Here is a 15,522-nt window from a genome sequence, read left to right on the forward strand (position 1 = left end):
CAGGTCTGCTGCTGTCTCTGGCCTCCCCGAATCTGTACTTTCGGCCCGCATCAGGCCCTTTCCACTCATCTCTTTCCTTCTTCCAATTAAAACTCAATAAAGCTATCAATGATGAGAGCATAAATAACTCTCTTCCCAGGAATACTTACATTTTAATACGGAACAAGCCTTAAGCTAAAAGAAGAAAAAACTGGGAGTCTGAGGCTTCAGGAAACCAATGGAAGCCAGTCTTTCTGAGCACGGCAGGAACTTCCAGGGGAGTGAAATGAGGCTACGGGCAGTGTCTACTCTGTGCACTCCACAGGCCAGCTCCAGTTTGAAAGAATAATGTTCTTTAAAGCAATCTGCACACGCTCTAGTAAGACATACCTTGCATGCTTCTCTGAACAGAGACTGCCTCCTCTGAAGCTTCAGCAAACTTTTCTTTCTAAAGAAAAAGAATCGGAGATTCTGAACAGAAAGATTTCAAATTGTGAAGACAAGAAGTTTCTATCGATTATAATTACAATACTATCTACTTTTTGTTGCTGGCCTTGTTTTATTAAAACTAATATACTTCAAACATATGATACCAATTACTACCACATGTGGGTCATACAAACGTGCATGTATACACACAAAAGACTGCAGTCTGCATGTGTGTGTGTGCACACGTGGGAAGGCAGGGATACCTGCATGCCGATGTAGGCACATTCATACTTAAGTACATGCATGTGCGTGTATACACAGGGTGCATGTGTATGCTTCATGTTGCCACCCCTCAAACAGCAGACCTTCTCTTCAGAAACCTGCCTGAGATGGTGAACAGAGCTCTGAAGTTTGTTATTTCTGAGAGTAATCTGAGTCTAATATCTTGAATCTAGGTCTGTGTTGCTACTTTTGAAACTGAAAAGGCCCTTCAGTCACTTACTGTTCAAGGTCTTCTTTTCTAAACATGACTATAGGCCAAGTTAAGAATCACTCTCCTGGTTGTCCTGAGACGAACTTCGAGCTAGCTACATCAAGCAGATTGTTACATGAGGATTTCTAACTAGCTAAGATTATGATAAGATGGCACAGGGGCCACAGTGCATCCAAGCCCTCAGGCTGCCCTCTGTGCCATCCCACAGCCAGACTCAGGGTGTCATGTCTTGTCCTAAGATATACAGAAGGATACTCTAACTTAGGGGGAAAAAAAAAAAAAGGCAAGGCTTCCTAAAAGCTTTGGGAGGAGGGCAGAGAAGCAATGAACTCAAAACATTTTCTTAAAGGACATCAGGCCGGGTGTGGTGGCTCATGCCTGTAATCCCAGCACTTTGGGAGGCCGAGGCGGGCAGATCACTTGAGTTCAGGAGTTTGAGACCAGCCTGGCCAACATGGAGAAACCCCATCTCTACTAAAAATACAAAAACTAGCCTGTCGTGGTAACAGGCGCCTGTAATCCCAGCTACTCAAGAGGCTGAGGCAGGAGAATCTCTTGAACCTGGGAGGCAGAGGCTGCACTGAGCCGAGATCGTGCCACTGCACTCCAGCCTGGGCAACAGAACAAGACTCTGTCTCAAAAAAAAAAAGAAAGAAAGAAAAGAAAAAAAATCACACATGTTTATTCACACTGTTAATAGCACAGAAGTGTAATGAACAGGGAAGAGGGAGGGATGTGGAGGACCTGGAACAGCTGAGCCTGCATGGCACATATGCCTCTTGTCTAGTTTCTCCATAAGCCTCTGGCTTTTCTTTCCATGGCATGTGGATGGGTACCACTGGCACTACTCGTGAGTATCAGCCTTGTTTAAACTCAGGTTTTAAGTGCAGGAGGCAAGTAGGAAGGAACAAAGTTGAGAAAAGGTAAAAAATATATATATGTCATACAACTTGAGATTAAGGTAAAAGACAACATATAAAAGGGAAGGTAATTTTCTGAGGTGGAATAAACTGAGTTAGATTTCTTTGAATTTGTTTAATTAGACAGCAAACATCCTGCCTCGCCAACAGAGGGCGCCAATGGCCCAGGACAGCTGCTGCCCTGATAGGCACAATTGAGGGGCCTTATTCAATATGAAACCTAATTGTTCAATGCATAACTTGGAAGGGCTCTGTCTTTAGTAAAACTAAGTAGTCAGTAACGTTTCAAAGCAGTGTGTTACCAGAGGCGAAGGGATAGATTAAAAAAAAAAAAAAAAAGTAATACCTACCTCGGTTGTTTAGGTTTGATCTGATTCCCCTCAAAGGACAATATTTATCAGCCAATAACTAATACACTCAAGTTCAATCAACACGTAGAAAGAGAAAGGAAACAGCTGCAATATTTCTTACTGGAGGATTTTTTAAAACAGGAAATGGCCAGAAACCCTGAGATTCAGATTCCCAACAGGTACTTACCAAAATCTGAAGTTCTTTTTCCAAAGTGTCTTTCACTTGACTGACTTCACTCAAATTTTCCTGAAGGTTAGTAAGCTTTAGCTCTCTCCCCTGGAGCTCTCTGGTAATGCTACTAGCCTAACACACAGAGTTACATGGTATGGAAGCAAATGAACAAAAGGAAAACAAAAGAGAATGAGAAGAAAAAAAAAATAAACAAATGTAAAAAAACTTATGAGAAACATAAAACAAAACTGAAAGGAATACAAATTTGGTATTGGTTTTTAATTCTAAGACGTCAACGACTTTTCGAACAATCAGTTCTATGATACGATTTCCTAATGGCTTTCGTTTTGTTGTTGTTGTTGTTGTTGTTGTTTGCCTTGTTTTGAGACGGAGTCTCGCACTGTTGCCCAGGCTGGAGTGCAGTGGCGCGATCTCGGCTCACTGCAAGGTCTGCCTCCTGGGTTCACGCCATTCTCCTGCCTCAGCCTCCCGAGTAGCTGGGACTACAGGTGCCCGCCACCATGCCCAGCTAATTTTTTGTACTTTTAATAGAGATGGGGTTTCACCGTGTTAGCCAGGATGGTTTTTTTGGTGTGTTTCTTTTTCTTTTTGAGACAGGGTCTCTCTTCCCTGTCACCCAGGTTGGAGTGCAGTGGTGTGATCATGGCTCACTGCAGCCTTGAACTCCTGGGTTCAAGTGATCCTCCAGCACCAGCCTCCTAGGCAGCTGAGATTATAGGCCCGTGCCACTACAGCTAATGTTTAAAACAATTTTTTACAGATGGGGTCTCTGGCCGGCCTCGGTGGCTAATGCCTGTAATCCCAACATTTTGGGAGGCTGAGGCAGGTGGATCATTTGAGGTCAGAAGTTCAAGACCAGCCTGGCCAATATGGTGAAACCCCGTCTCTACTAAAAATACAAAAATATACCGGGCATGGTGGCATGTGCCTATAATCCCAGCTATGCGGGAGGCTGAGGCAGGAGAATTGCTTGAGCCTGTGAAGGAGGCCGAGGTTGTAGTGAGCTGAAACTGCGCCACTGCACTCTAGTCTGGGTGACAGAGTGGGACCCTGCCTCAAAAACAGAAAGAAAGAAAGAAAGAGAGAGATGGGGTCTCACCATGCTGCCCAGGCTGGTCTCAAACTCCTGGACCCAAGCAATCCTCTTGTTTTGGACTCTCAAAGTGCTGGGATTAGAGGCATGAGCCACTGTGCCCAGCAACTATTTTTAAAGAGTCAAAATAGACCTTTTTCTATACTTCATTGTAACTTGGAGTATCAGCATGATCTAAAGTAGACGGTGTGGATGCTTACTTTCTAAATGAGCTACTTGAGCAATTTCATTTCCTAGACTTTAAAAACCTTGGCTGGCCACGGTGGCTCACACCTGTAATCCCAGCACTTTGGGAGGCAGAGGTGGGCGAATCACAAGGTCAGGAGATAGAGGCTGGCCAACATGGTGAAACCCCATCTCTACTAAAAACACAAAAAATTAGCCAGGCGTAGTGGCACGCACCTGTAGTCTCAGCTACTCAGGGGGCTGAGGCAGGAGAATCGCTTGAATCTGGGAGGCGGAAGCTGCAGTGAGCCAAGATCACACCACCACACTCCAGCCTGGGCCAAAGAGCAAGATTCTGTCTCAAAAAAAAAAAAAACCTTAAGGCCAGGCACAGTGGCTCACACCTGTTATCCCAGCACTTTAGGAGGCCAAGGCCAGTAGATCTCAACTGAGGTCAGAAGTTCAAGATCAGTCTGGCTAACATGGTGAAATCCTGTCTCTACTAAAAATACAAAAATTAGCCAGGCGTGGTGGTACACACCTGTGATCCCAGCTACTGGGGAAGCTGAAGCAGGAGAATCCCTTGAGCCTGGGAGGTGGAGGTTGCAGTGAGGGCGACAGAGCGAGACTCTGTCTTAAAAAATAAATAAAAACAAAAACCTTAAGATGGGAATATATGTGGTCTACATTATTTTCTCTATTTGTGTATATGCTTAAGGTATTTTGACATTTAAATACAAATAAAATTTAAAAATCCACTGGACAGGCAAGATGTGGTAGCTCAAGCCTGTAATCCCAGCACTTTAGGAGGCCGAGGTGGGTGGATCACTTGAGGTCAAGAGTTCGAGACCACCCTGGCCAATATGATGAAACCCTGTCTCTATTAAAAATACAAAAATTAGCCAGGCATGGTGGCAGGTGCCTGTAATCCTGGCTACTCGGAGACTGAGGCAGGAGAATCGCTTGAACCTGGGAGGTGGAGGTTGCAGTGACACCCAAGATTGCACCATTGCACTCCAGCCAGGGCGACTGAGTGAGACTCTGTCTCAAAAAAACAAAACAAAAAAATCCACTGGACAATAGTCATTATAACTTGGTTTTCATGAAATCTTGATGTTAAAAAGTAAACTAACATTAGCTAAATATTATCTTCTAATTTTTGTGTTTTGATTAGTATTTCGGAACCACATGAGGAGATTTGAGAAAAATTTCCTGTAACCAGTTTGTCATCTTTGACTACGGTTAGTTAGAAATTTTTTGCTGTTTGTCAGTCCTCACCTCACCCCACCTTAACCATTACAACCCTTCCTTCTTTGCCAATAGAGCAGCCTCTCCCACAAAAAAGTTCAGAACATTGAGCATCAATACCAGTGCCTCGACTAGTGGCAGGACTGGGAAACAATTCCTCGAACCATCCTTAAAAATAAAGATGACTTTTAACAAGGCTAGTTAGTAAGGAACACAGCTGGCGAATGTTTCATTTAATTTTCTAAGCCTTGACCACATGCACACTTGTTCAGTATTTCCCCCAGAAAAGAAAGGGACAGATCGTGTTCTCATTGTGCCACAGAAAAAAACTCCAATGAGATTTTTGCCATGGAAAGGGCTCCAAGCTTTTACCCTTAATTTTGCTGTGAATGTTATTTATCACGACATGTGTTCTTTCAGTTTGTTTTTTGTAGATGGAGTCTCGCTCTGTCGCCCAGGATGGGGTACAGTGGCACAATCTCAGCTCACTGCAACCTCCACCTCCTGGGTTCAAGCAATTCTTGTGCCTCAGCCTCCCGAACAGCTGGGATTACAAGTGCACACCATCATACCTGACTAACTTTTGTATTTTTAGTAGAGGGGGCCAGGCTGGACTCAAACTCCTGACCTCAAGTGATCCGTCTGCCTCGGTCTCCCAAAGCACTGGGATTACAGGCATGAGCCACCTTGCCCGGCCAACATGTTAATTTATAATAGTCAAGAAGCACTGAGTTCACATTCTGTTTTTATACATAACCCTATAGGCAATTACAGTCACACATTGCTTAAGAATCAGGATACCTTCTAAGAAATGCATCATGAGGCATTTCACTGTTGTGGGGACATCACAGGGTACACTTACACACACCTAGAAGGTATAGTGTACTACACACCTGGGCTACATGGCACAGCCTATCGTTCCTAGACTATAAACCTGTACAACATGTTACTGTACTGAACGCTGCAGGTAATTGTAACACAATGCTAAGTATTTGTCTATCGAAGCATATTTAAACATACAAAAGGTAAAGATACCATATTGTAATCTTATGGAACCACCTTTGTTGATGTGGTCCATTGTTGATTGAAACATCATTATGTGGCACCTGACTACGTGTGGTTAGAAAAGGAGGAGATGTTCTTTTAAGCTTCTTTTTTTTTTTTTTCTTTTTTTTTAGACTGAATCTTGCTGTCTCCCAGGCTGGAGTGCAGTGGCATAATCTCGGTTCACTGCAATCTCCACCTCCCGGGTTGATCAAGCAATTCTCCTGCCTCAGCCTCCTGGGTAGCTGGGATTACAGGCGTCCGCCACCATGCCAGGCTAATTTTATGGTTTTAGTAGAGATGGGGTTTTGCCATGTTGGCCAGGTTGATCTCAAACTCCTGACCTCAGGTGATCACCTGCCTCAGCCTCCCAAAGTGCTGGGATTACAGGCGTGAGCCACTGCGCCTGGCCGATCTTTTAAGTTTCTATTCATTTATTCATTTATCTTAACACCATAGTGTTAGGGCATTCTTTATTTTAAAGAGTATAGACTGGAGCTAAGCTCAAATTAGAAGTCACAGCATAGCCCAGAGATAAATAGATCAGGTACTCAGATAATAGGCAGCCAAAATAAATTCACATGGTTGAGCCATTATTTTCTCTAATCTCCTCAGATGAAACCATACTTGAGATACTCAGAACATACTACACTATACTCAACTGGCGACATCGAACAATTTAATTAAATTAGCAATTTGAAAGATGAATGACCTCAACTCAAAAGTAACATAATGCAAAATAAGAATAACAAATGGAAAAGAAAAGGATGGAGGATGTCAATACAAACCTTGCTACTTTCAGCATTCTTTTCAATCTCTAAATGTTTAATCTGTTTCTCAGCTGCCTCAAGCTGCTGTCTAAGTTTCTCCATTTCCGATTTGCCTTCGGAACTGGCTTTCCGAAGTGCATCAAGATCCAAGAGCTTTTCTTCAGTAGCCTTGAGCTGTGATGTAAAATTATCAATAACCTTGGTTTGTTCATTGCATTTGGCTTGTAGTACCTCTAGCTCCTTTACCTTTATTTCAGCTTCCTGTAATTTGTTCAACGTCTCTTCCATTTCTACGAGATGCTGGTCTTCTGCTTTGTCCAGTTTCGACTTGATGGCTTCCAGACTGTTTTCCTTTTCTTTAATAACTTTCATCAGTTTAGCCCTCAAGGCTTCCATCTCTTTAGCATGAGCAGACCGTTCAGAGTCTTGTTGATTCTGCAAATTTTCTATTTCGTGTTGGTAATCTAGTCTCATTTTCTCTATTTGTGTTTTTAGCTCAGCAAATTCTGCCGTCTCTGTCCCAAGCCCTTTGCTGAAAGATACCTTCAGTTCTTCCATCGCCTGCTGGTGGGACGCAATGGCAGTCTCCAGTTTGGACTTCCATAGAGCTATCACATCTGAGTTCTCTTTGTTGGCATGCTCCAGCTTGCTTTTCAATGACTCGTTCTCTTTGGAAAGCTTTTCCGTGGCAGTATACAGAGCTTTTATCTCCTTCTGATGAGTTTCTTCCCGGGCTCCAAAATGCTCCTTCAGAGAAGTTATTTCTCTCTGGTGGTCAGTACGGGTGACTTCTAACTTTTCTTGCAAAGAGCTTATCTCTTGCAAAAGGGAAAGTGACATGTCCACATCCCCAGCAGGCTTATTGGACTCTAGCCTTCTTCGGAGCTCAGCTACTTCCTGTACTCTCAATGCTAGATCTTTCTCCAACTCCATTATACGTGACTTTTCTGAAACTGTAGCCACCTATTAACAGCAGTCCAAAGAAAAAAAGATTATTTAAATAATAAGTCATTGACTTTTTTTTTTTTTTTTTTTTTTTGAGATGGAGTTTCACTCTTCTTGCCCAGGCTGGAGTACAATGGTGCGATCTCAGCTCACTGCAACCTCCACCTCCCGGGTTCAGGCGATTCTCCCGCCTCAGCCTCCTGAGTAGCTAGGATTACAGGCATGCGCCACCATGCCCAGCTAATTTTTGCATTTTTAGTAGAGACGAGGCTTCACCGTGTTGGTTAGGCTGATCTCAAACTCCTGACCTCAGGTGATCCACCCACCCCGGTCTCCCAAAGTGTTGGGATTACAGGCGTGAGCCACCGCGCCCGGTCTGATTTTCTCTGACACTGAAGATATTTAATAACTACCTCATCTCAGGCAGCAAGCTATTATGAATGTTTATAGGTTAATACATATTTCTAACTGTGATAATGGCTTAAGTCCAACTTTAGTAGCTCCAATTCTAAAGAAGCTTAAATCAGATAAATATCCATTAACTGATAAGTTAACAGAAACAGTAACTTTCAAAGTTCTCAGATATATCTGCCTCCTGAAAGAAAACATTTCCTTATTTTGCCAGTTTGTTCTACTCCACTTCATCCAGGCTGCATAAATGCTTATCCATTTCATGGAAGTGATCTTACAACTGTGCCATCCGGAACAGTAGCTGTTAGCCACATGTGGCTACTAAGCACTTGAGACAGGGCTCATCTGAAGTGAGGTGTGGTGTAAGTGTAAAATACCCATCAGATTTTGAAGACTTAGAAGGAACACAAAATGTCTTGTGGGCCAAGTGCAGTGATTCACGCCTGTAATCCCACCACTTTGGGAGGCCGAGGCAGAAGGATCACTCGAGGCCAGGAGTTCAAGATCAGTCTGGGCAACATAACAAGACTCCATCTCTGCAAAAAATAAAAAATTAGCCAGGTATGGTGGTGTCGCCTGTGGTAACAGCTACTCGGGAGGCTAAGGCAGGAGGATTGCTTGAGTCCAGGAGGTTGAGGCTATAGTGAGCAGTGATTGTGCCACTGCACTCCAGCCTGGGTGACAGAGCAAGACTCTGTCTCTAAAAAAAAAAAAAAATTAAATTATATTTTAAAATGGTTAAAATATCTTGTTAATTTTTATATTGATTAAATATTTTGGATATATAAGTTTACATAAAATATATTATTAAAACTAATTTAACCTGTGATTTACAAAAAAGTAATGTGGGTACCAGAGAATTATAAATTGTACATGTGTGGCTTGCATTATACTTCTATTGGATAGCACTTGCATAAAAGGTCTGAAATTACCTATCAAATGTTTCAATAAATAACACATCACCTGTAGAATGAAACTGTCATTGAAGAATGAAGAATTAATTTACTAAACTTTTTTTTTTTCTTTTTGAGAGGGAGTTTTGCTTTTGTTGCCCAGGCTAGAGTGCAATGGCGTGATTCCAGCTCACTGCAACCTCTGCCTCCCAGGTCCAAGCAATTCTCCTGCCTCAGCCTTCCAAGTAGCTGGGATTACAGGCATGTGCCACCACACCTGGCTAATTTTGTACTTTTAGTAAAGACAGGGTTTCACTATGTTGGTCAGGCTGGTCTCGAACTCCTGACCTCCAATGATCCACCCAACTTGGCCTCCCAAAGTGCTGGGATTACAGGCATGAGCCATCACGCCCGGCCTACTAATCATTTTATTAAAACACAAAGTAAGAATGATTACTTACCTGCAATAATACATAAGAACCTTACACAAAATCCCCTTTTTAGATTTGATAATTCTATCAGCATTTTGATGTAAATATCTTCTTCCCCTAACCCTCTAACCCAGTGGTTCTCAGACATTAGAATGCACATGAATCACCTGGAATGTGCATCTAACCTGCAAGTTTCCACCTATTCCCAAGTACTTTGATTCTATTTGAGCTCTTGGGTAGTACCCAAGAATCTTCTTCCTTTAAATAAATGCCCCAGGGCTAGAAAAACACTTTCTTAACCTGTGCCCTTTCAGTGCTAGAAAATTATTTCCCTCTGCTACCTGCTACGCAGTCCCTTCGGTACACAGGACATGTGGAAAATAGCTTCCATCATAAAAATTCTTGGACTAATCTGGGAAATGAAAGGAAACAAAATAATTTTAAAACAGCAATGAGTCCCATATTTCAAGGATCAAAACTCCTCTGATTGGCTGGGTGAGGTGGTACATGCCTATAATCCTAGCACTTTGGGAGGCCAAGGCAGGAGGATCACTTGTGGCCAGGAGTTCAAGATCAGCCTGGGCAACACAGCGAGAACCCCATCTCTACAAAAAAATGTTAAATATTCCTCTGAATTTAAGACTCCTCTCCCACACTGCCTTTCTTTGAGACAGAAAATAACAGATATGTTTCTTTCATTTCCTCTGCCCACCCTACAGGCTGTGACAACATTAAAGATTAAAAATGTCCATAAAAGAAGAGGAAAAGAAAGCACTGGGTCTCTAAAATTACATAATCAAAGTAAATAAAATTAAATATTTCAGAGCTGACTATAATTGCTGTGCTTCATAGTTATAGACTCATCAGGTTAAAGATGTTAATTCATTTACACATGATTTTCTAGGGAGGGAAGAATCCAAGAGTTTGTTATGCCAAAATAACATACAAAACATTAATAAACTCACTAGGATATGGTAAAATTTGCTAAATAAAAGAAAAAAACCCCACAAAACACTAATAAACCCCATTGCTGCAAGGTCTGTAGCATAAATACATTAAACCCAATAGGGCAATGGTTCTTAGTTACAACAAAACAGTCAAGTAGAGAAAAATGCCAAGTAAAAAATAAGTAAAAATAATAAATAACAATGTGATTTTACTTTCCATGGCATTTTCCTATAAAGTACAGCAATTTATTTTTCATTTCCCAAAATCTGCCCTCATTCAAAACTATGTAGTATGTCTGCTTCTCCCACTAGTTTGAGACCATGAATTAAGTCAGAAATTATTTCTTATTCTTGCTAACATCTCTACAGCACCAAGCACACTGTTTGGAAACTGGATTTATTGGCTAGAAAAAATTCTAAAGCACTTCCTAAAAAGTAACATAGGTGATACGAAACTTACATGGGTAGCTGGTTATTTTAACACTTGGGAAACCAAGAGTGAGGATCAACGGAAGACATACTTCATTATGGAAAGATTATAAGCTTTACACTGAAATACTTGGATAAAACATAGTGTAACTGTATGCCTTATCTAGAGCAGAAAAAAAACCACAAAATTGTTTGCTGACAAAAGGGAGAGGAGTTTACATGTTTAAAAAAAATATATCGCTTCAACAGCCCATCACACTAAAGGAACTCAATCTCATTAGTCCACTGTATTTCCCAGATCAATTATTCGGCTCTCAGTTAATAAGGAAACAGCACCAAATTACCACTTTTTTTTTTTTTTAAACAGGGTCTTGCTCTGTTGCCCAGGCTGGAGTGCAGAGACGTGAACATGGCTCACTGCAGCCTGAACCTCCTGGGCTCAAGAGATCCTCCCACCTCAGCCTCCCATGTAGCCACCACACCCAGCTAATTTTTTTATTTTTTGTAGAGGCAGGTGTCACCATCTTGCCCAGGCTGGTCTTGAACTCTTGGACTCAGGTGATCCTCCTCCCTCGGCCTCCCAAAGTGCTGGGATTACAGGCATGAGACACCATGCCTGGCCCACTATTTTTGTTTTCTTACCAAATACACAGGAGAAATCTTTAGTTCGGAGGCCGATCGTTCCTTCTTCTTAAAAAATAAAAACGTATGATTTAGAAAAGAAAAACTGTCTAGATTTTTAGATCAGTCAATGAATTCTCAACAAGAGAAATTTCTACAAACATTAGAAATTTCTTTTAAAAATCAAGATAGAAAATTTGATTAGACAGAGTAATTTTTCAAATTCTAAAGTTAAGAATCTGGGCAATTTAGTCACTGACAGACAAATTCATGATTTAAAAGGGTATGTGAATACCTATCTTACATGTAAGTGACTGTTTCTTAATCTTTAAGCACAAAACGACTTCCATAATAGCCAGACTCCATCCTGTGGTGCTTAAGAGCACAGGCTCTGGGGCCAAATGTCCTAGATGCAAATCCTGCTTCCACTATTCTATTTGCTGTTTTATCTTAGGCAAGTTACTTAACTTCTCTGTCCCTCAGTGTTCTTGTCTGTAAAATGGGGACACTAATACTCCCTACCTCCTATGGTTGTGTTGAGACGGAATACGTCTAAAGCACTTAGAATAGTGTCTGGCATGTAGTATGTACTATATAGGTGATTTAATATATAAATAAACTAAAACCTGACTAATGTCCTGGCTCCAAGGGCCAAGCACAATGAGCTCGGGGCAGGAAGAAGCCATTCTGTTCCCAACATACATTTCCCTCCTGACCACTGAGTGTTTTTATTGTTTTGTTTTGTTTTTTCCAGACAGTCTCATTCTGTCACCCAGGCTGGAGTGCAGTGGCATGACCTCAGCTTACTGCAACCTCCACTTCCTGGATTCAAGCAATCCTCCTGCCTCAGCCTCCCATGTAGCTGAGATTACAGGCACATGCCACCAGGCCCAGCTAATTTTTGTATGTGTAGTAGAGACAGGGTATCACCATGTTGGCCAGGCTGGTCTCAAACTCCTGACCTCAAGTGATCTGCCTGCCTCAGCCTCCCAGAGTGCTAGGATTGGAAGCGTGAGCAACTGCGCCCAGCGTCCACTGAGGTTTCAATCCCCTGAGTGACAGGATGGAGGGAGATGCAGAGATCAGCCTTCCAAGATAAAAAGGTAACTGGGGTGAAAGTCTTTAACTCTCATGAAACAGAGCCCATGTTTCCATTTCCTTCTCCCAAGAGGCCAGGGAAGAAGTCAGGAAGAGAGCTAAAGTAAAACAACAATAACAAAAAATTCTTTAGAAAGCCTACTAACTAGAAATATGAGAACAAGAGGACAATTGACTGCTTGTGGCCAACTGGAGAAATGTATTTCATGGTATTAATATAAAGAACTTTAAATAAGTTATATCTACTCATTTATTCAGTTGTAAAGTTTCTGATCCTGATTTGGTTGGGTTGCCAAAGGAATGAGTCTTTCCTTTTGACAAAAGAGGAGATATAAACACCTGTTCCTGCTCATCAGTCTCAGCTCACGAACACCTGAACGGTACCAAGACCAAACTCAGGTTGAACCACTGGGTCAAGGCTCAGGCCAACTCTAAAGCCTGTCACCTGAGGTGTCCACCATTCACATGCATGGGTCTGCTTCATTAAATAGTGAAAACCATTACCCTAGTGTCTTCTAACTCCCTCTGGAGTTTGTCAGCTTTGGTCTTTTCAAAGAGCAGGCTCTGTTCAAGCTCCTTAATGCGGGCATGCTCCAGTTTGGTCTGCGTCTGTTAGTAAAAAGGAAGAGGAAGAGAACACAACAGTGCCACCATGACATGCCAGCACGAGAGGAGAGACAGCGGCATGCAGGCTGAGCCACCAGTACCTTCTGCCAAGGGGTGAACCAAAGGGGAATGGAGAAGGGAAGAAGTGGAGGTGAGATGAGGTGGGCAGTGAGGATGAATACCAGGGATAAAGGATGGTGGTGGGCAGGGGGCATGGGCTAGTCTGTTCAGAAAGAAAAAAATGGAAAACACATGAGGCCAGATGAAGTGTCAGAGGCATGCAGCCAAATATAAGTAATATTGATAAGTGAAGTTTATCAGCACCAATTAGAATAGTTAATATCCCTCCCTCTAAACTATTCTTATCCCTCCGCCCCACAAAGGCTGCTTGACATTAATGTGTATGTAACTGACTTGATCACTTTAAAAGGTATATTGACCCTCAGAATGACCGTCACTATCACCTAAATATGGCAAAGATACCATAAATCTTAAACTGTTCAATAAGTCCTTAGAGCAGATTCTTGCACCTTAGCATATAACTTGACGTAAATAAGGGTCAAATAATAACCCCAATAGAAGGAATCTGGAAACTAGAGCTAAGAAATCATGCTAGCAGGCTCTGCAGAAATGGGCGAGAAGGGTCTGAGTTAGAGTCTCAGCAACATTCCTACATGTGATGGGGAAGAGGCCATGGAAGCTCTAGCTTCTTTCCAGCAGTGGATTTCCCAAAGGCTATTTGGCTCCAGGGAGGGAAAAAAGGACTCAGAATTACAAAGAGAAAATTTAGTAATAATTATCCTCTATAGTCTCCATCTCTGAAGCAGGCCAAATGAGAGGCTCAGGAGAAGAGCAAAGTTTAGCTCAAACTGGTAAGGGGTTATTTTTACCTTAAGATGCAGATGTTTTTATTAGCTCAGATGTAAAAAGCCAACTCAACACAAAGGCATGGGTTCGAGCTCTTGCAAAAAGAGCTGGTGGGTTACTAAGGTGATTCAACACCTGTGATCTCAGAAACTCTGCTCTCCCCACCATCACGCACTTGGATGTAGCCTGATGGGGAACCCAGAGGATAATCTCTAACAGGTTTAACTGCAGCAGAATCTTAATCAATTTGAAATAATCTGGGTCCAAATGTACCTCTTCCCACCCCCACCTCTCTTATACAAGAGGTTATCAGTTATCAGAATCAGCGACTGACAAGGCCCACACCTGCAGGGCTGCTCTCAGCAGCTGTCAGTTACTTGCAGTAATTTAAATATTTTGTGGTTCTAATTGACCTGACAGTCTGGACAATTACAGGCAATGAAAAAAATGACAACAGACTCTAAAAAAGTGACACAAAGTAGTGCAGAGCTTGAGTAGAGGAGGGGAACGTAAAAGTGAAGGTTACAAACGTCTTCACTCATTCCAGTGGGACTCGGGGACCTCAATGCATTCAAGAGGTCATTTTGCTTGTAAACCAGGTATCAACAAACCATCATGGGATATTTAAAAGGTGAACAAAATTTTTTTTTATCACCTGCTTCAGCTCTGTAGAGTCCACAAAAATAATGAAATACAATTCAAGCCCTAACTGTCTGGATAATCCCCTTGGTCTGTATGTGCCTTGGATGGACACTGTTCAATCTCCCTGCTTTTATAAGAAAAGAATCTAATCCTTACCCACATAATTGGGGTCACAGCCTCAGGAGCTGAAATCCAAAACTACAGTAGTAGGAAAAGAAAAGGCAACAGAACCTTTTTTCTCTTGACATAGTTAAGTGTCCTCTGGGTAAAAGGTCACTATTTCCCTATAAAAAGGATAAAAAGCAAATATACGTTGAATGTGATCTCCTCCCCATTCAGAGATCTTCCAGATAAGCGTAGCCAATGCCTCCTTACTGATGGGTCTATATACCTATTATCTGGGGCTCTACAGTGCCTCAGCCTCCCCAGTAGCTGGGATTACAGGCGTGCGCCACCACACCCGGCTAATTTTTGTATTTTAGTAGAGACTGGGTTTCACCATGTTGGCCTGGCTGGTCTTGAACTCCTGACCTTAGGTGATCAATCAGCAGCAAGGGAACTAGTGATCCACTTCCATGCCGCAGTACACAGTAAAAAATGTGACACTGAACAGGACAACCCTTCTTATAAAATCATTCCTTTCTTAGAATAAGACACAGAGTATCCCAAGAGGAAAGTCCTGGGACAGGGGATTGAGAAGGAATGCAAAGGCTTTGCGAGAAGCGCACAGGAAAGGCAGGGGGGAAATCCCATGCAGACTGACACCGGGGGCAGCAGGAGCCTGTTTCGGAACGAGAGAAGAGACCCAGATCACTGAAGTAGCTTCACAAAAAGGAACTCTTCAGAACGAAGACCTTTTAAAACATTTAGTCTTTTTTTTGAGATGGAGTTTTGCTCTTTTTGTCCAGGCTGGAATGCAGTGGCGTCATCTCTGGTCACTGCAACCTC

The 15,522-nt window shown here is 42.3% G+C and overlaps 1 protein-coding gene across 11 annotated transcripts in view; it reads right to left on the minus strand.

Annotated features, from left to right (window-relative positions):
- CLIP1 (CAP-Gly domain containing linker protein 1) overlaps positions 1-15,522 on the minus strand; it is a 147,444-nt gene that overhangs the window by 59,720 nt on the left and 72,202 nt on the right. For 9 of the 11 annotated variants that reach the window (XM_077955576.1, XM_077955578.1, XM_077955574.1 and 6 more), the window contains 4 exons: positions 12,964-13,068; positions 6,703-7,647; positions 2,359-2,475; positions 370-427 (listed from right to left, as the gene is read on the minus strand). In XM_077955576.1, coding sequence (XP_077811702.1) covers positions 370-427; positions 2,359-2,475; positions 6,703-7,647; positions 12,964-13,068 — 1,225 coding nt within the window. The remainder of the gene's footprint in view (positions 1-369; positions 428-2,358; positions 2,476-6,702; positions 7,648-12,963; positions 13,069-15,522) is intronic. The other 2 variants (XM_077955581.1, XM_077955573.1) reach the window with 1 other exon arrangement.

This window comes from Macaca mulatta, chromosome 11 (genome assembly GCF_049350105.2).
Source record: "Macaca mulatta isolate MMU2019108-1 chromosome 11, T2T-MMU8v2.0, whole genome shotgun sequence".
Taxonomy (NCBI): domain Eukaryota; kingdom Metazoa; phylum Chordata; class Mammalia; order Primates; family Cercopithecidae; genus Macaca; species Macaca mulatta.